General features: G+C 39.2%; 1 protein-coding gene across 4 annotated transcripts in view; it reads right to left on the reverse strand.

The window, feature by feature from the left end:
- The window catches only part of MFF (mitochondrial fission factor), a 34,867-nt gene that overhangs the window by 4,321 nt on the left and 10,607 nt on the right, over positions 1 to 19,939 (reverse strand). For 2 of the 4 annotated variants that reach the window (XM_073359889.2, XM_073359890.2), the window contains 2 exons: positions 19,032 to 19,120; positions 7,876 to 8,034 (listed from right to left, as the gene is read on the reverse strand). In XM_073359889.2, coding sequence (XP_073215990.2) covers positions 7,876 to 8,034; positions 19,032 to 19,120 — 248 coding nt within the window. The remainder of the gene's footprint in view (positions 1 to 7,875; positions 8,035 to 19,031; positions 19,121 to 19,939) is intronic. The other 2 variants (XM_073359892.2, XM_073359891.2) reach the window with 1 other exon arrangement.

Here is a 19,939-nt window from a genome sequence, read left to right on the forward strand (position 1 = left end):
AAAGGTACTAAGGTCTTGATTTCCAGAACTGCTGAGCACCCACAGCACCTCCTAACTTACTGTGGAGTTGCAGGCATTTAGCACTTCTCAAAATGAGGCTGTAACTGACCTCTAGCATCTGTCTGTATGCTGAAACATCTATGATGTGTAATCACTTCTCCAAGGCCTTGGGGGTCTCTTTTTTTCACTCTTATCTCACTTCAGGCCAGCTGCAGACATCTGCACAACATGCTAGTCCCAAGTATATACTAGGCTCCAGGTAAGACTAAAGAATCCAGGTGTGATGACCTTTAGAGCAGAAGTGTGTGGGCAAGAGGATACACACAGCCCACAGGTCTGGCGCTGAGAAGGCTGAGAGAACTCTCTCTGGGGAAGGAGTAGAGGTGAGCAGCCATGTACACAAAAGAACACACAAAAACCTCACAATTAGTAGTTTCATTTCAAGAAGATGAAGATTGAGGTGCACAAACAGAACAGTGCGGAAACCTTGCACTGTGCTTACTTGCACTAGGCCTGTCTCTGATCAGCAATTCTGGTGCTTAACTTGTATCAGCAACAAACTCACCCATAAAATTAAAAATACAAAAAAAAGTTTCCATAACATACATCTCTACTCCGATATAACACGATCCAACATCACACTAATTCGCATATAACGTGGTAAAGCATTTCCCCTCCTCCGCCCTCCCTCCCAGGCTTGTGTAAGCCTGGGGGGGGAAGGGGGGAGAAGCAGAGCAGTGGCACGCTCAGGGGAAGAGGCCGAGCGGAGCTGGGGGGGGAGAAGGGGGTGTGTGGGGAGGGCCGCAGCAAGTAACCGGGGGGGGGGTGTTTCACGCAGAGGAACCGCTCCCCGCCCAGCTCACCTCTGCTCCGCCTCCTCCCCTGAGCGTGCCGCTGCTCCGCTTCTCCCCCCTCCTTCCATCTCTGGCTCCGACCCGCTGCTCTTAGTGGCGTGTTAAGGCGGCCGGGCCGTGGGGTTGGATAAGTGGCAGAGGGTCTCGGGGGGGCAGTCATGGGACAGGGAGCGGGGGAGTTGGATGGATCGAGGGTTCTGAGGGGTCAGTCAGGGGACGGAAAGTAGGTGGGGGTCAGCTAGGAGGCGGGGCCAGGGTGTTAGGGGAGGCACAGCCTTCCCTACCCGGCCCTCCATACCAAGTTCGATATAACACTGTTTCACCTATAACACGGTAAGTTCTTTGGCTCCCGAGAACACAGTGTTATATCAGGGTAGAGGAGTACTCCGAACACTAGCCAGCAGAATGTGAAATCAGTGCAGAAATAGGGTTGCCAACTTTCTGATTGCCGAAAACCAAACAACCTTGCCCTACCCGCTTCCCCGTGGCCCCATCCCCACTCACTCCATCCCCCCTCCCTCCCTCCGTCGCTCTCCCGCACCGTTGCTCACTCACTCATTTTCACTGGGCTCAGGCAGTGGGTTGGGTGCGGGACAGGTTGAGGGCTCCAGCTGGGGGTGCAGACTTTGGGGTGGGGCTGGGAATGAGGGGTGAAGGATGGGGCTCAGGGCTGGGGCAGAGGGATTGGGGTGTGGGGAGGGTTGTGGGGTGCAGGCTCCAGAAGAGGGCGAGGGGTGCAGGCTCTTGGCAGCGCTTACCTCATGCGGCTCCTGGAAGCAGCCGGCATGTCCCTGTGGCCCCTAGATGCAGGGGCGGCCAGGCAGCTCCACGCGCTGCCCTCGCCCACAGGTGCCGCCCCCGCAGCTCCCATTGGCTGTGGTTTTGACCAATGGGAGCCTCGGAGTCAGCGCCTGCAAGTGGGGAAGAGCGCTTGAAACCAGCTGGCTGCCCCAGTGCCTAGGGGCCGCAGGGATATGCTGGCCGCTTCTGGGAGCCGTGCAGAGCCAGGGCAGGCAGGCAGCCTGCCTTAGCCCTGCTGCGCCACTGACTGTACTTTTAGAGGCCTGGTCAGCAGTGCTGACGAGAGTCACCAGGGTCCCTTTTCGACTGCGTGTTCTGGTCAAAAACCAGATGCCTGGCAATTCTATGCAGAAAGTTATTTTACAAAAGAAAACAAAAGATACCCACCCCCATCTCCCCCCACATATAACAAGACAGCATTCTTGCCCAAAAGAATGAGGTCTGTTGTATTTGATAATGATAATTCGCTCCTGTTTTATAGGTGCTAATATTTCCTCTTTAGAACAGAGAGTTTATTTAATAAATTTATAAAACCATAGGAACTGCCATTCCTGATCAGATCAGTTTTCCATCTAGTTCAGGATCTTGTGCTGACAGAGGCCAGAACTAGATACTTCTGAAGAAACTGGAAGAAACCCTATAATGGGCAACTGTGGAACAGATTGCCCAAACAGGAAGTTTCTTTCCACTCCAGGCAGTTAGTGGTTAGTTTACACCCTGAAGCATGAGTTTTGATATCCCTTATTCATTTCTTATCCCACCTAATATAATTTTGGCTGTTCTCATTATCTAAAATTCAAAAATTTTCAAAATCTTTCTCAGTTCTTGGCCTCCATAATAATTTGTGGCAATTTAGTTCTGCAAAACTAAATCTGCAAAACCTTGTTATCTAATTGATCTCAAACACACTACCCTTCTAGAGGTAACTACATTTTCTAGGAAACCGCTATCTGGGGGCTAGAGACTGGGAGCTAGAAAACCATGAGTTCTAATCCAAACTAATATTCTGATTTAATCTGTGGACAAGTCTCTAAGACCCAGATGTTTAAAGATATTTAGATGTTGGTCTGTTCAGTACTGCAACACTTAACTGCATTAGAAGCTTAAGTGCCCAAGTCACTTTTGAAAATGACACTTCGGCCTTGTAATGCTGAGGAGAACAATGCCTAAATACCTTTCTAAATCTGGGCCTTAATTCCTCCATCCAGATCAAATTAAATGTAAAGCTGTAAGTGAATTAGGTTGCTGTGCAAACTGGTTGGGTAGAAGAACCAACAGTACTTTGCCCTGCCACATCTTCGCTAATTGCAGATTTCAAAAAGGTAACATTCACTTCAAGTACAGGGTCCTCATATAGCATGCAGCAGCCACTAAAATCAATACAATTAACTTTTAGGTCTCTTTGCACTTTATCTAAAACTAGCAATTACTTAATTTTTGTACAGCTCTGTGAGTACAACAGGCAGTTAGTCTGGTTATTAGCTTTCTACATGGGCTTCCTTAATGACTGGAGTAACTTTTGTCATAAATTATTTAAAACTTTGAATTTCCTCGCTGATATCATTTTGGTCACCACATTAAGTATATTTAATACTAATAAATTATCATAAAAATTAACCACATCCCTGATGCCATCTGTACATAGCATATTACAATATTCCATTGCAAACACAATGGAACATGGAGGGAACTGTTCTGCAAAGTGTCGCAGCACAATAGGGGAGGCAAAAACGGACAGCAGTGCAGTGGCTGAAATGGTCCATCTGAGCTCATCTTCATTTGTCTGGAGCAGAGTACATTTTGGGGGATCCCATAACAATAATTCAGTAGTGAACTCATGGATGTTGAGGAAAAAAATATAAGACACAGTCTTTCATTCAGACTAAGTATGAATGTCTTGGCTTTCAGTTTGTGTTAGTGTGTGTGTGCGCATGTGCGAGAGAGAGAGAATGTAGTTATTAAAAGTTTTGGTTTGACACCTTTGGAAATCCATGTCCTCTCTTTATATACAAAAAAGTAGCAGAAGTCCCTATGCTGACCCACCAATGCTGATTTACAGGCCTTAAGTCTGATGTGGAAATCCTTGGGGGGAGCGAGGTGAGGAGGGAATGATGCAGGGCCACAGGGGAACTGGAGGTGGGTTGGGCGAGAAGCTCCGCTCTGATTAATTGCTTACAGTACATCAGAGAGGAGCTGTGAACTGACAGACTACAGGCATCAGATTAAAGCTGCTCTCCCCTGGCTCCTTTCAGCACCACCAGGAAAGCCCTTAATGTGCTAATGCCTTGGCAGACACATTAGGGATATGTCTACAATGCAATGTCAGCCCAGGGCTAGTAGAACTTGAGTTAGCAGAACCTGGGTTTGTTAACTTAGGGCTTGAGCATCTACACTCATTTGTAACCCCAGGCTAGGAATTGTTGATTATTGGGTTCCAGCCTGTGGCTCCAGCATCTACACTTCATTATGCAGGCCTGAGTCCCACCACCTGTATCCCAGATTTCCTTGCACCCTCCCAAAATGTGGCCACTCTAGCCCTTTGTTCATGGTGCAGTGATAAAACTTGACTGTCCACCAAACTTGACTGTCCAAAGGACAAAGAAAGTAGGCCTGTGGGATACTTTTGTGGACTCCCAGAACACGAGTCCAGTGGGGCTGCAGCTACACTGCAAAGCAATAAGGTTTGAACCCTGGGTCCCAGCTTGACTCAGGCTTCAACCCTCCACCCACATGAGGTGCTTGGTCCCTGAGTCTGAGTCCTGGGTTAGTGTAATTTGTATGTAGATGGAATGGGGGCTAGGCTTGAGTCGGAGTTCGAACTCTGGGTTTACACTGCAGACATACCCTAAGTTTCTACCACTTCCAGACCCTTATCCCCCTGCACAGCCATGGAACTACAACTCCCCACTCTAAATATACCATCTCCCAACCTCCAGAAAACCTCTTCCTGTCAACCGCAGGTTTCCCAAACACTACCAAAGTCACAAAGCCCTTCTCAACTCATCATGCCCCACAGAACCCCATTTACTCTCCCCCCCTATGGTCTCATCCCATATCTGAATGGTTCTGTCAGCTAATCTTACCTTTGCTAAAAACAGTTATGCCAAATAAGGTGACCAATTGTTTGTTCAATTTAAACATTTCAAAAAAGGCCTGTTCTGAGATGTTGAGTGAGCATGTTACATTTGTCATCTGTGGAGGATAGTGATTATTTAGCTAGACTCTAAAGGATTCCAAAGAAGCGTGTGGAAAACAGAGTAGAACTTCAGAGAAGGAGCATTTTTAAAATGCCTCCTCTGCAAAATGTTTGTAAATATTTTACCTTAAAAATTATACGGAAAATTAAATTTCCCTCTGAAAAGTTACTGGTCCAAATGTAAAGACAAAATTAAAATCATTAGCGTGGGAAAGAGTTATTTTAATTTGGATGCAAATGAAAATCTTAGCTCTACCTTAACTATGGAGTTGCTACCAACACAGGTCAACCTAAAAGGGACACTAGTTTTAGGTCCCAAGCTTAAGTTGTACCAAAAATAAAAAAAGGTTTCTTAAAATTTAATTAAAAATCTGGTTGCACTGAAAATTTAAACACTCCCCTACAGCTCTGGAAACACAAAACTGACATTACTGCAGAACAACCAGAAAATGAAGGCTTGTTAGAAAATGAAACTGACTTATTTTCATTGTCCAAGCTGAATAAAATGCAAGAGTAAACAGACAGTATAAATAGTGAGAATTAAATTCTATTTTCAATTTAAATAGTCTAATAGGTTAGTAATACTGATAAAATTCTAAGAATAAATTCCTTATCTACAATAGTATAAAACTACCATCAGTAATTTTACTAGACTGGGACATCAACTGGCAATATTTTGAAACAGAAAAGCAAGCCAAAACCAAACCAAAGAGTATTTCCAGTAAATAGAACAATCAAAACTTGTTCATTTTAAGAGATCTCTTTCAGTGACACCAAATGAAAAAAGTATATCATTAATATTAAAATAAGAACAGATATGCCTTGAAATACATAGGGAACACTATACTACACAGAACAAAGAAAAACAGTTTGAAACATTTAAAATATATATCTATTTTGCAGCCATGCACGTGGATTATCCAAATTTCACATTCCCACTTCAGACAGAATAGTCTGGAAGAAGATCTAAACATCTGAAAATACATTTACTCAAAAGAAAAAAGATCACCCCGTTAGTCCATCAATAATTTTATATTTGATCCCTGCCAAAATTGTAGATGGATAGTAATCGTTTTCAGTTTCCTTTAGGAATTTCCATAAAGAAATACATCAAAATCAACATAAAATCCAGAAACAGTAAGGCTGTTTTCTGAAACTTTCAGACTTGGAAGCTCATCAGATAATTATTAGAAAGGCAAACAATATTTGAAGGTTCTATTTTTTCCATAAATCCAAGAGAATATGGGTGAAATCCTGCCTCACTGAAGTAAAAGGCAAACCTCTCATTAATCTCAATGAGGACAGGATTTCACCACATATTTTTAAACGAGTCTTCTACATGCTATAAATCTTTAAATGTTATTTTTTTGGAAAGTTAACTCTGCCTTACTTGGGAGGGGCAATTTTGCAAAACTAAAACATACTACAGTTATGTTTAACCTTTTATTGATATGGACATGAAAATGTTAACTTGTTACTATCCACCAAACTGTTGGACAAGGGTCAAAATCTTGGCAAAAATTATGGGTGAGGTTTTAAAAAGACTCTAAGGGAGTCATTAGGTTGAATTCAATGGGAACTGGGTATCTAATTAACTCTTAGACCTCTCTGAAAATCCATCTTTGAGCATAAGACCAACAAGTCTGGAGTTCTTCACAATTACGTGACCTTGAGATAGATAGTTCTGTATGAACATGTTGACAACTCTAGTTAACTATAGGAGGGGTCAGTTTGAATGCTGACCACACAAATAAGATTGGCTTGACAGTTACGATTCAATCCCTTACCAAAATGAATGGGAAAGAAACAGCTTAACTTAAGCCTTATTTACACCAGGGTTATGTTATAGAAATATTTCACTGGGATGCTAAAATCAAGAGGGTGAGGAGCAAAATTTTTAAGAATTCCCTGATGCAGACAATTCCAATGCTAAAATGCTATTCCAAGAATTTCCCAGTAATTACTCTGAAGGCTTTTGGGTCAACTCCTCAGGAACTGGAAGCAAGTTATGTGTACCTCTCTAATGCAGCCCATTAAAGTAACACATGAAGTTTGATAAATTAATGTCACCATTATTAGTCTTTATAAGTAATGTTATATTGTTGGATGCATCAGTCTTACAGTACTAACAAATTAAGGGTAAAGGATCAAATTCAGTGTACAATAAGTGGCACAAATGGGCTAATTTTGGCCAAATAACTACCCTTTATAAACCAGCTTATCCATAAAGTGTAAAACACATTACAATAGCATACTTCTCAAAAAGATGGTCACCAAAGAATGGCAGTACTGAACAAATAGTTCTCAGAATACCATCCAGAAACTATTTCAATAGCAATGCAGTTAATACCTATCACTTGAGCACAATATGTAGACATAATGACAGTCATCAGTTACATAATTAACTTATCTACTATTTGGAATAACAACTGTCACAGGTTAAAGGTCTCCTAACATTTTTCCAAAAATATTGTTTGGAAAAACATTGGATGTGAATTATCTTAGGTAAGTTTCCAACTTGCTCCTTCATATTAGTTCCACTGAATCATGACAATGTCAACCCAATCTTATTGATTTGTTCCAACAGTCAGCAACAGAAAAGTCAAGGATGTTATAAGAAGCCTGCAGACTTGTGATCCATCATCATTTGGACTGCCAAAAGCAATAGAAAACATCTAACAAATTAACAATTTGCAAACAGCACATAAACCAAGCCTTCCAACCACCAGATTAGGTTTTCCTATTTTGATTTTTACATGAAGAGAAATAGAAACCAAACACACACTCTTTAAATACTATATTTGATTGAAGCAAGGTACTAGATAATGGAGCCTTATGAAATGTGAATTTTGGACAATTAAGTTATTTATAAACAATGAAAGCAAAAGAAAACAAAGCAAAATAATATCATCCCATATTAATTAGTAAACAGAAACCACACTCCACTAAAAAGGAGCACACACCAAAAAAAAAAAAAAAAAAAAAAAGCAGTAAGAGCTGGAAGAATCACTGATGGCCAATCACCTGCGATTTTCATCCAGCACATCCAAGACCTGCTGGTAAGCCCTACGAGTAGAAGACTGGATAAGCGACAAAATGCCACGAGCAGAGTAAATATTAGATCCATCTTCAGGTAACATATGAGGAGGACAGACACGAGCCTGTTGTAGTGATGATGTCACACTGTTTGTACAAGCATAGCAAATGAAGAGAAAAACACTGTTGTCAGATTTTAAATAAAGAACTTCTTCAGCCAGCCCTAGTTCCAAAGTTTAAGTTGATTCCGTTTGATCTTACCCTTTGCCCACCAATACCAGGTAAACACTTTCAAAAAAAGAGTAGCAGATGGATTCACAATTACATTTGTTAATTATCTTATGAACCAAATACAAATTACATTACACAAGACTGATTTTGGTACAGATATATAGGGTGTTTTTTTCAGAAGTCCGCAGTACTCACGGACATCAATGGGAGGAGAGTTAGGCCAACATTCAACATTTTTTAACATTCCACCCATGATTTCTTTTGAAGTCTTACTTTGAGAGAATTATGTATTAATGCAAACATGACAACCTGGCATAAGTCAATCTCTTGAAGCAAAAGAAGTCTCTCACGTTTAACAATGAAAGAGTGAGATTACGATAGTATTTTGATTTGCTTGTGTCTGATGGTTAAAGAACCAAGATTTAACTGAGAAGTTAGAATAAAAGCCCAAAATTCATCTACCAAAGATGACAAAAAGTCTATGAACTATAATTCTGACCATTCTATCAAAGAAAAGTGAACTGAGTTTAAAATGTAAGCATTACAGAGGGTTTTTTGTACATGATTTATTTTACAAACATCTCTGCTGGACACTATTAAATTTTGATCAAACATCTTTGTGTTGTACATGTATTCCTCTTATTAACTTGCCATTTGCCATATAGGCCTTTACACCAGGATATTTATTTTTAGGAAAATAAACACAAATTTTAATTAATAATGACATGCTTGTTTAGCCTGAATTCATTCTTGTTAAGCTGATAGTTTAGTAATTATGTTTGAAAGAGTCTGATTCACTGTACTCTCTAGAATTCTGGGATGGTTTATAATCCAAGACGATTGCTCATCGCCAACACTGGATGTTCCTTTGATCTTCTTTATCTATCATTCCTGCTTTACTGCTACAATATTCTGAGTCTGAGTGCCAATCTTTCTGATCTTTTGCCTGTGTTCCCAAGAAACTGTTATTTAAGTAAAGTGTTAACGGTGGAAATCAGTATACTTGATGTTTGGATCCCTCCTTGGCTGGATCAGAGATTTTCATTGTCTAATTATTCTTGGATTGTGGAAGGAGTGTTCAGCTGATGCTGAGATTAAAACAATGGGTGGTACAAGAAACAGCTGTATTGAAAAGGAGGGTCAGCATCACCCTGGCCATCAGTCCATTCACAGCAGTGGCACAGCCAGCTTGAGGGTCAACAGGAACGCAAAAGCTGGATTTCCGACTCCAAAGATGAAGACATAAGGATGGATGAGATGAGTAATAACTTTTACTGCATAGGATTTTGACAGATGTGATAATGTCAGTTGTGAACTAAGCTTTTGTCCTGAAATCATGAATTACCTTGGTGCTTGACCGACAACGGCTAACACAGTGTTTATTGGAAGATATTTTCACAAGACATTAGAGATGTAGCACTTAGGCAAGAATTTACAGAAATAGAAACAAAGAGACTATAGCAAACATTTATTTTGCCATTTTATGGTTTTGGCTGTGTTCTCCTATACTTGAAAAAAAAAAAATCACCTGCACTTTCCTTTTTTCCATACTTAGGATTACTTTTACTTTTTGATTAACAGGATTAGTCATGGCAGTAGCGCAATTCCATCTAACTCCTGCTTTGCACTGTGACTACATATTATAAATATCCAGGGTGGATAAAAATCAATGATTTAAAAAAAAATCAAATAAATTGGATTTTTTTTTCATTTAAATGAGATTTTTTTGATAAAATGCTTTTTGAGGAAAAAACCTATCTAAAGATAGTTTTAACTAAGAAACATTATAGCTCAAAGATATCATGGAATAGGATTATAAATTCTAATTCTATAATATGAGACAATATATTCATGTAATGTTTAAAAAAAGTTTTGTAAATGAGTTCCAATAGTTAATGGATTAGGGACCCAATCTATGGGGTTCCAGGGGCTTCTGTATAGATCATTTAGGTTAGTCTTTCTATCTACCCAATGGGACTCAGTGCTCAGTTCAGAAGATACTATCAGAGACGCTCAGTTTTGCAGTTCTCAAACTGTGGATTTGTGTCTCCAGAGATAACATGCTTGTTAACAGCAAAAATGTTTTTAAATAAGTAAATAATACATAGAGGTGAGATATAACAGACCTCAACCCTATTGTCCCTCTGCAAATTTGTGTACACAGAATCAATCCCTTACCTCTCCCTAAAACTGCAAAGTTTCAAAAAGTTCAATGAACAGAAGATAGTTGGGGGTGGAATAGATCTGGACAAGGAGAAGAAGTCTGGAGATAAATGTGAGAAGAGAGGGACAGGCACTAGAAACAAAAGTGAAACTGTTTGAGCAGCATATTCCAGAAGTCTTGAGGTCTTTCCGAGCGTAGCCTTCATTGATTTGAGATCTACCATACCATTCTCTCATTAGAAGGGAAAACCTATAATGGCAGCAGGCCGTAAAAGAGACCCAGTTTGGAAATAAGAACCACTCAAGAAATATATGTTTGGTGATGATGTTTTAAAGAAAGTCACACCAGTGAACTGGTGGAAGTCACTTAAGCACTTGGATTCAGAGACTGTTGAAGTGATAATCTCACTTTTAACAGCAGTAGCTGCTTCTGCCAGCATAGAAAGAATATTTTCTTCCTCTGGACTAATTCATTCCAAGTTGAGAAATTGTTTGGGACCTAGGAAAGCTTGTTTTGCTTTTCTAGATGATGAACAAACAGGAAAATGAAGGTGAAGCTGACTTAATTAGCTGCAGAAGCCAATATTTTAAGTTTCTCATGTTGACCTGGCTGACATAGTCTATTTAATTTTTGGTTTGTTTTTTTTAAATATTTCATTTAAGTATTTTAGTTAAAAACAATTTTAACAAAAACAAATCGGATTTTAAAAAACTTGAACTAAATTCAAAAATTCATATGCTTGTTTTGTCAAAATAGTATATGTTTGCTGTTGAAGAAAAAATCCAGAATACATAACATTGTTGTTTTAGTTAAATACAACAATTTAAAATGTCTGTCTGGTGATGTTCTCCTCCTAATACAGCATAGCAAGAAAATCCTCCGCATATTAATGATTAACCTGTTGAATTGGAGATATTTATGAAGTCATTGGGAGGTGAACTATCTGCTTCAATTACCTTTGGTAAATGAAATAACCAAATAATCATTCATTTTCTTCTGATATAGCTGTAAAACTAATCTGAAAAGTTTTCAAAATAAATCACTTTAAAAATGTATAGTGTGTACCTTCTAAAATGAAACCTACATCTGAGTTGTGAAGAATATGTATTAAGGTTATAACAATGAACAAGATTGCACTTTTATGTAGAAATCCATGATTAAATCAAGTTTTCCTGACTAGTGATTTAAATCATGATTTAAATCAAAACCACCCTGTAAATAGCCATTGGATAAACTTGAAGAGGCAGGGAACAGGGGCAGGCAAGAAGATATTGCCCCTCAAGTGAATTCCTTGGATACCATTTTCCAGTTTGAATTGGCAGGGTTGGGGGAGACAGGGAGGATATGAAGGTAAAGGATACTTCATATTAATCCTCATTCCCCTTGACCCTAACGAAGGAACATAATTTAGTACACTGGTGGAATCAGCAGGGGGAACAAAAGTCCCTCCAAATTCTCAAGATGCAATAATTTTATAATCATATAGATGGTAGATTAAAAACTAAGTAAAATATTTGGCTTATCTATCAATGCATCTTAATGACTAAAAATGCAGAATAGTGAATGGAAGAAATTAGAAACTGTACAAGAGACAGTATCAACAATAGGTGATAGCTTGGAAATGTGGCAGGAAAAACACCACAGTGGCCCAACACTGTAGCATTTAATTTCAAAAAGGGGAACTACACAAAAATGAGGAGGTTAAACAAACAGAAATTAAGGGTACAGGGCCAAAAGTGAAATCTCTGCAAGCAGTGTGAAAACTTTTTAAAGACACCATAATAGAGGCTCAACTTAAATGTATACCCCAAATTAAAAAACATAGTAAGAGAACCAAAAAAGAGCCACCATGGCTAAACAACGAAGTAAAAGAAGCAGTGAGAGGCAAAAAGGTATCCTTTAAAAAGTGGAAGTTAAATCCTGGTGAGGAAAATAGAAAGGAGCATAAATGAAGTGGCAAATGAAGTGTAAAAATACAATTAGGACGTCCAAAAAAGAATTTGAGGAACAGTTAGCCAAAGACTCAAAAAGTAATAGCAATTTTTTTTTTTTTTTAAATTAAGTGCTACAATGTCAGGCCACTCTGGTGTTTTTGCAAAAAGAAAAGGAGTACTTGTGGCACCTTAGAGACTAACCAATTTATTTGAGCATAAGCTTTCGTGAGCTACAGCTCACTTCAATGCTCAAATAAATTGGTTAGTCTCTAAGGTGCCACAAGTACTCCTTTTCTTTTTGCGAATACAGACTAACACAACTGTTACTTTGGTGTTTTTAGCACCTTGATCGTTCAGTGGCCCCACTGGTTGTTTAGCAGTCTTCCTGCTTCTGATGCACTCAAAAACACCAACCAACCAGTGGGGCCACTGGATGATCAAGGTGCTAAAGGAGCACTCAAGGACAATAAGGCCATTGTGGAGAAATTAAATGAATACTTTGCATTGTTCTTCATGGCTGAGGATATGAGGGAGATTCCCAAACCTGAGATATTCTTTTTAGGTGACAGATCTGAGGAACTGTCCCAGACTGGGGTATCACTTGAGGAGGTTTTGGAACAAATTGATAAATTAAACAGCAATAAATCACCAGGACCAGATGGCATTCACCCAAGAGTTCTGAAGGAACTCAAATGTGAAATTGCAGAACTACTAACTGTAGTCCGTAACCTATCATTTAAATCAGCTTTTGTACTAGATGACTGGAGGATAGCTAATGTGACGCCAATTTTTAAAAAGGGCTCTAGAGGTGATCCCAGCAATTACAGGCCTGTAAGCCTGACTTCAGTACTGGGCAAACTGGTTAAAACTATAATAAAGAACAATATTGTCAGACATATAGATGAACATAATTTGTTGAGGAAGAGTCACCATGGTTTTAGTAAAGGGAAATCATGCTTCACCAATCTACTAGAATTCTTTGAGGGGTTCAACAAGCATGTGGACCAAGGGGATCCAGTGGATATAGTGTACTTAGATTTTCAGAATGCCTTTGACAAGGTCCCTCACCAAAGGCTCTTATGCAAAGTAAGCTGCCACGATAAGAGGGAACGTGCTCTCGTGGATTGGTAACTGGTTAGAAGATAGGAAACAAAGGGTACGTATAAATGGTCAGTTTTCAGAATGGAGAGAGGTAAATAGTGGTGTCCCCAGGAGTCTGTTCTGGGACCAGTCCTATTCAACAGATTCATAAATGATCTGGAAAAAGGAGTAAACAGTGAGGTGGCAAAATTTGCAGATGAAACAAAATTACAAAAGATAGTTAAGACCCAGGCAGACTGTGAAGAGCTAGAAAAGGATCTCTCAAAACTGGGTGACTGGACAACAAAATGGCAGATGAAATTTAATGTTGATAAATGCAAAGTAATGCACATTGCAAAATGCACATTGCATAATCCCAACTATACATATAAAATGATGGTGTCTAAATTAGCTGTTATCACTCAAAGAGATCTTGGAGTCATTATGGATAGTTCCCTGAAAACCTCCATTCGACGTGCAGCAGCAGTCAAAAAAGCAAACAGAATGCTGGGAATAATTAAGAAAGGGAAAGAAAATAGGACAGAAAATATCATGTTTCCTCTATATAAATCCATGGTACGCCCACATCTTGAACACTGTGTGCAGAGGTGGTCGCCCCAGCTCAAAAAAAGATATATTGGAATTGGAAAAAGTTCAGAACAGGGCAACAAAAATTATTAGGAGTATGGAGTGGCTTCCGTACAAGGAGAGATTAATAAAACTGGGATTTTTCAGCTTGGTAAACAAATGAGAGCTAATGAAAGATATAATTGAGGTCTATAAAATCATAACTGGTGTAGAGAAAGTAGATAAGGAAGTGGTGTTTATTACTTCTCATAACACAAGAACTAGGGGTGAAATTAACAGGCAGCAGGTTTAAAACAAATAAAAGGAAGTATTTCTTCACACAACGCACAGTCAACCTGTGGAACTCCTTGTCAGAGGATGTTGAAGGCCAAGACCATAACAGGGTTCAAAACAGAACAAGATAAATTCATGGAGAATAGGTCCATCAATGACCAGTGTCAAAGGACAGGATACTGGGCTAGATGGACCTTTGGTCTGACCCAGTAGGGCTATTCTTATGATAACAAATATGGAGTTGGACATACTTCAAACTATAGAATGCTGTCCCCTTCACACTCCCTCCTACCCCCCTCCCCCGGTCTATAATACTAAATTACCACAGTAATGCTATCTACATACAAAAGCTTTTGTAAAGATTTCAAGGGAACCACTGACTAGAAACATATATTTGTACTTCTAGTAGACATTTTGCATTAACAGCTGTACTGAATAAATTGAAGGTCTCACAACAAGAACTAGCTGCTTGAATTTATATACCATCAAATTATTCTGAATTGTCCCTGAGAACATCAATGGGCTTTTCAAAGTGGGTAAATATTAGCACTCAATTTAATGGAGGAAAACTGAGGACCAGAGAGATAAAGTGACTTTCACAATATCACAGAGCAAGCTAAAGTCAGAGCTGAGAAGAGAATCCAGAGCTACACAACTCCTAGTCCTTGATCTAATCACTAGTCCACTGTACTACATCCAGTTCAGTGAGCCCCAAACTAGCTACAAGAAAGGACTGTTTTATAGGCTGCTTGCAAAGACCGTCTCAGAGATTATTCGAATCATGAAACTTACTTGCTTTTGGATAGGAGTCAAACTACACAGGCAGGAAGAGACAATTCCTATTAAGAAAGTTTTCTCCACAAAGGCAATTTGTTAACTTATATATCCCTCTAAACTAGATAATCAGTGTAAGGGAAACCCTTCTATTTTGTTCTGATAAAGCTTGGGAATTATTATGCAGACAGTTTGAAGTTTCAAGGGCAGAAAATGAATTTATGTGAAAACAGAAGGAGTTAAGAAAAACTGAATGGAGTTAATTCCCCTTCTATGATCTTCCCTCAGGATTCAAGAGCATAGAGCTATAACTGATTCATTTGTTAAGTCTCTGAAGGTACTTCTACACAGAAATTGAACACTCGTGACTGGCCTGGGTCAGCTGGCTTGGGCTATGAGGCTAAAAATTGCTGTGTAGACATTCTGGCGTGGGTTGGAGCTTAGACTCTGGGACTCTGTGCTGTGGGTCTTTTATTCCAGTGTAGATGTACCCTAAAATATTCTATACACAAAGTCAAGAAGAGAGTATGGAGAAGTGGTCTATGGAGTAAACATTTGATGTACAAGGGAATTACAATGTACAATTCTGCCAAGGGAATTACATACAAGGTGCTCCTACATTTCAGTGTCTCACACTTGTCATGAGTTACTCTAACTACTGTACTATCCACAAAAGCTTTCCCTGCCCTTCTTTTGTCTTTTCTATTTTTGCAATTAAATATTCTTGGGATTTAATACTATTTTGCTGCAGAGATTTGACAAAAGGCATTTTCATGAAGCATTTTAGCAGGTTTGTAACTATAGATTGCTTAAACATGTAAATGAAGGATGTGCATTTGGGATGAAATTGAACCAACTGGGAAATTATTGAAATAAACTGTAGTAAAGCTCAGCAACACTGTAAAATATTTAAGGTTCATGATTGAACAATGTTTGCAGGAAGGCCAGTTAGACAACTGTTGAAGATGTAGAGGCGTCTTACTTATTATTCAGACTTGGATCTGCCTTATGCTTCTAAAGGAGCAAGTTTCTAGTAAATAGATTTAGCTAATGAAGGTGATTAAATAGCTTTAACACAGATTAATTAAGATGTATTAGGAGTTAACTGCATGTTCCATTTCTAAAATGTAAACTCCATCACCTCCTTCCCCCACAAGTTGCCAGAAGAACAGCATTTCTCAAACTATGAGGTTAGTCTCCCTGAGAAGGCACCAGCCTCTTCCAGGGAAACAGAGAGAGTCTAGAAAAAATTAAATACTCTCCTCTGCCACATATTCTTGCTGGACCACTTGTTTTAGAATAAAAAGTAATCAATCATTGGATTCAATATCAGTTGGTAATAACCAACATAAAGCTCTCTTTCCCCAACTAAGCAGAAATGGCCAAGGAATGTCCATACATTGAACATACTCTTCTGTTTTTTGCTTTGCAACTATGTTTTGAGTGGAGATTCTCCCCTCTTAACTTCTGTCTCCGCTTAAATTAAGAGAGAGTTTCCACAAATGTAAGCCCAAGCATTTCTTTACCCCAGTACCTAACAGAAAGAATGAGGTGTAAAGTTTGAGAAATCCTGCAACAGAATTACAGGTAGAAGTCAGGCCCTCAGCATACTAAGAGCTATTTCAAGTAGTATGCATTGAATTACAGACACACTGATTAAAAGATTAGTAGTGCAGAGAGCTACATAATTAAAAATAATTGCAGTACATGAAAATCAAAAGTAACAGTTAAGCTTATGTGTAGTCCTTAGTCGAGAAGGGTGACTGGAACCATGGCATCTTATTTCTTGGGACAGTATCTGATCTGTGCCACCTTGAATAAGAATTGTGATTCTCTTAAATAAACGTCCTAGTAAATAAATGGAAGGTAATTTAGAGAACCATCATTACTGCTCAACAGTTTGTTATTGTACCAACAAGTGCCTAGTCATTACCATGTCAACTGGTCCTTACAAACATTTGAGAATCTACGTATTACTGTCACTGTTGCATCCCCATCCAACTACAAAGTCTCATGACAGCCACTGCATGCAATAGGGTAACAAGGAGTTAAAGGACAACACATTCAGCAACGTCTCTCAACTCCACTCCCCCCACCACACACACACACACAAAATCAGGAGCAGTGCCAACTCCTTCCCTCAAATCTGGGGTGGCTCTTCTAAGAATGTTTTTATTTCGGTCACTCTCACAGCATACATACTGGAACGTCACACAACCCATCAGCCCATCTTTATTCCAAAATACTATAGCTGTTAAGAGTCAGGTATTTAATGTATTTTAAAGACAAAATCTCTCTACGTTTTTATCACTGTAGGGTCTGAGTGCACAATGACTCTGCAAAGTCATTTGTTTATGTAATATTTTCGAGGAAAAGACAAAAACCCAAGCTGCAATTTGCAAAGTAGCCTAAAAGTTAGGTACTCAACTCTCATTGACTTTCAGTGGGATAGGGGGGTTAATTCCTCTTAAATTCCTTTGAAAATCTCAGCCCTAATCTGTACAGTGTTATGGCTATTTGAGGTACAACATGCTCCCAGAAAGCTTTAAAAAGCAGAATAGAAAAAACTCTCCCCTTCCCTGTTTTAAAAATAGTCCCTAGAAGTGCATGAGAATCATCTTATGCCCTAGTTATGCTAGGAATTACACCATGTTAGCAAGACTAGTTTAAGCATGGTATAAACAGTTTGTCTGGCCAGAGTGGATGGGGAATAAGGTTTAAAAATACAGTATTCCAGGCTATGCTTCTGTCACTATGTTCTAGTCTAGAGAATATTTTTTAAATGGTTGTGTTCCATCTGCACTAGTTATACAAACTGTATTTACAATGGATTCTGCAGTTTAATTTCCAGGTTAGATGGAGCCTTTATTGAGACACCAGAGTGGACAGTGCACAATGATACTTGGCTGTCAGTCAAGCCAGCACATAAAGTTAGACCAAGAGGACAAGATAAGCAAGGGTTAAATATCCTATAAGAGGCAAAATGCTTTGACAGGACTGTCTTTTTAATTAAAGGGTTTAATGTAACTTGAATTTAAGCTGCAAAGCGTGGACTCTTCTCCTGTTTGTGGAGGGAAGTGAATCGGACAAATCCAAGTGCAAGAATAAAAGCCTACAATGACTCAAGTAAGCTTCTGTCAATAATTCACTATACCATGGAAACTGTGATCCTTACAGCTGAATAGTATGGGAACTAGCACATATTTCATACAATATATAGGCTTATTATCCAAGTCACATTTGTTTAGATCCAGCAAACACATTCCTAATTCTAATTAGAACATAGGGGTGGCATTTTCAGATTGTGCCTTGTATTCCTTCTGCTACTATTACAATGATTAAAAAAAAAGCCAGCCTCTTATGTTTTTATACCACGGTGAAAAAACGTAACTGAAGTATACTCAAAATGTAACTATTTAAATGTTCTATTAAATTTCATCAAAAGGGGATGAGATGTATATGATTACAACATTTCCACATCCACCCACACACAATAAAAAGGAGTGTCTGCCACTCACCGGCTTCTCAACATGAAGATATATTGAGAGATTTCAAATAAATTATATTTTTATGACGTTAGAGAAAATTACTTATGTAATTATGAGGGTGCACCAATTTCTTTGCTCCTATTCAAGGGATCACACAAAAAGGTGGGGACATCTTTAACACACAAAGTAGAACTCAATTTCTTGGAAGAATAACCTGAAACTTGGGAGAAAGTATTGTACACAAAATCATGATCTGATAATCTCTTTCAAGTTACAGGCAGACAACTAGAAGTCACATGGAAAAGCAGTTGAGCTGTGATCTGCAGCTCATGGCAAAAAACAGCAAAATCACAACTGAAAAAAGATCCCAAACTCCAAAGAGAACAGGGAGATTTTATTGTAAATGAAATCAGCCAACAGCACAAAAAACAGGGTTAAAAAGTTGATTATTCAGGAAACATATTGCAGTTCTATAATGTTCAAACTTGTGTTACTTAACAGCGTTTGAAATGAGTATACCAAACATCAACAGGAAAAGCAGATGGGAGGAAAGAGAGAACAAAATACTAATCAAGTTGCCCTTAAGTCACTGCATCCCAGATCTCTACTCACATGGAATCGTTTCTGACCAATTGACCATTTTGACGAACAGCGTTTTCACTCATAGAACGTTCTCTCTTCGATCTTCCCACTGAACGAACCTGAAAAAACAAAAAGAAGTGGAAGAGGGAGACAAAGAGAGGAAGAGAGAGTGTTTTTCAGGAGTGTCCCACAAGTACTGTGCTAAAGGCTGTTGACCAAATCTGCTCTCAGATACACATTCATAGCTCTCGTTGATATCAAAGTGAGTACAGAAGAGCACCTGATGGCAGAATCCGGCCCCGTTTACAGAATATGGAATTGAGTTTCTAATACAGTTTATCCCAAATTACTTGGTGCTGTCCAAGACACATGAATAAATGGAATTTTAGATAGACAAAGTGGGTGATGTAATATCTTTTATCAGACCAACTTCGGCTGGTGAGCGAGACAAGCTTTCAAATGGACCTGAAAAAGAGTTCTCTGTAATCTCGAAAGCTTGTCTCTCTCCCCACCAGAAGTTGGTCCGATAAAAGATATTACATCACCACCTTGTCTCTCCAACTTCTGTGGGTGAAACAGACAAACTTTCGAGCTACACAGAGCTCTTCTTCAGGTCAGGGAAAGGCACTCAGTGTCACAGCTAAATGCAAGGTGGAACAGATTGTTTAGTGTAAGTAATTAACACATATTGGAAGGCAGTGTTTCTCAACGATTGGTCAATGGACCTGCACTGGTCCCTGAGATCTCCCTGACACAGATTAGGAAGACAGCAAGCTGGTCCCTGGTATCAAACAGGTTCGGAAACACTGTTCCCAGGGACTATTCAAGGTGAAGTGGCCTGTTAACACCACTGCAGTCATAGGACACCAAAAAAAAAAAAAAAGGGGGGGGGGGGAAAGAGGTTGGAGGGCAAGTGGATTACACATTGTTGTAATAAA

This window comes from Lepidochelys kempii, chromosome 9 (assembly GCF_965140285.1).
Source record: "Lepidochelys kempii isolate rLepKem1 chromosome 9, rLepKem1.hap1, whole genome shotgun sequence".
NCBI lineage: Eukaryota > Metazoa > Chordata > Testudines > Cheloniidae > Lepidochelys > Lepidochelys kempii.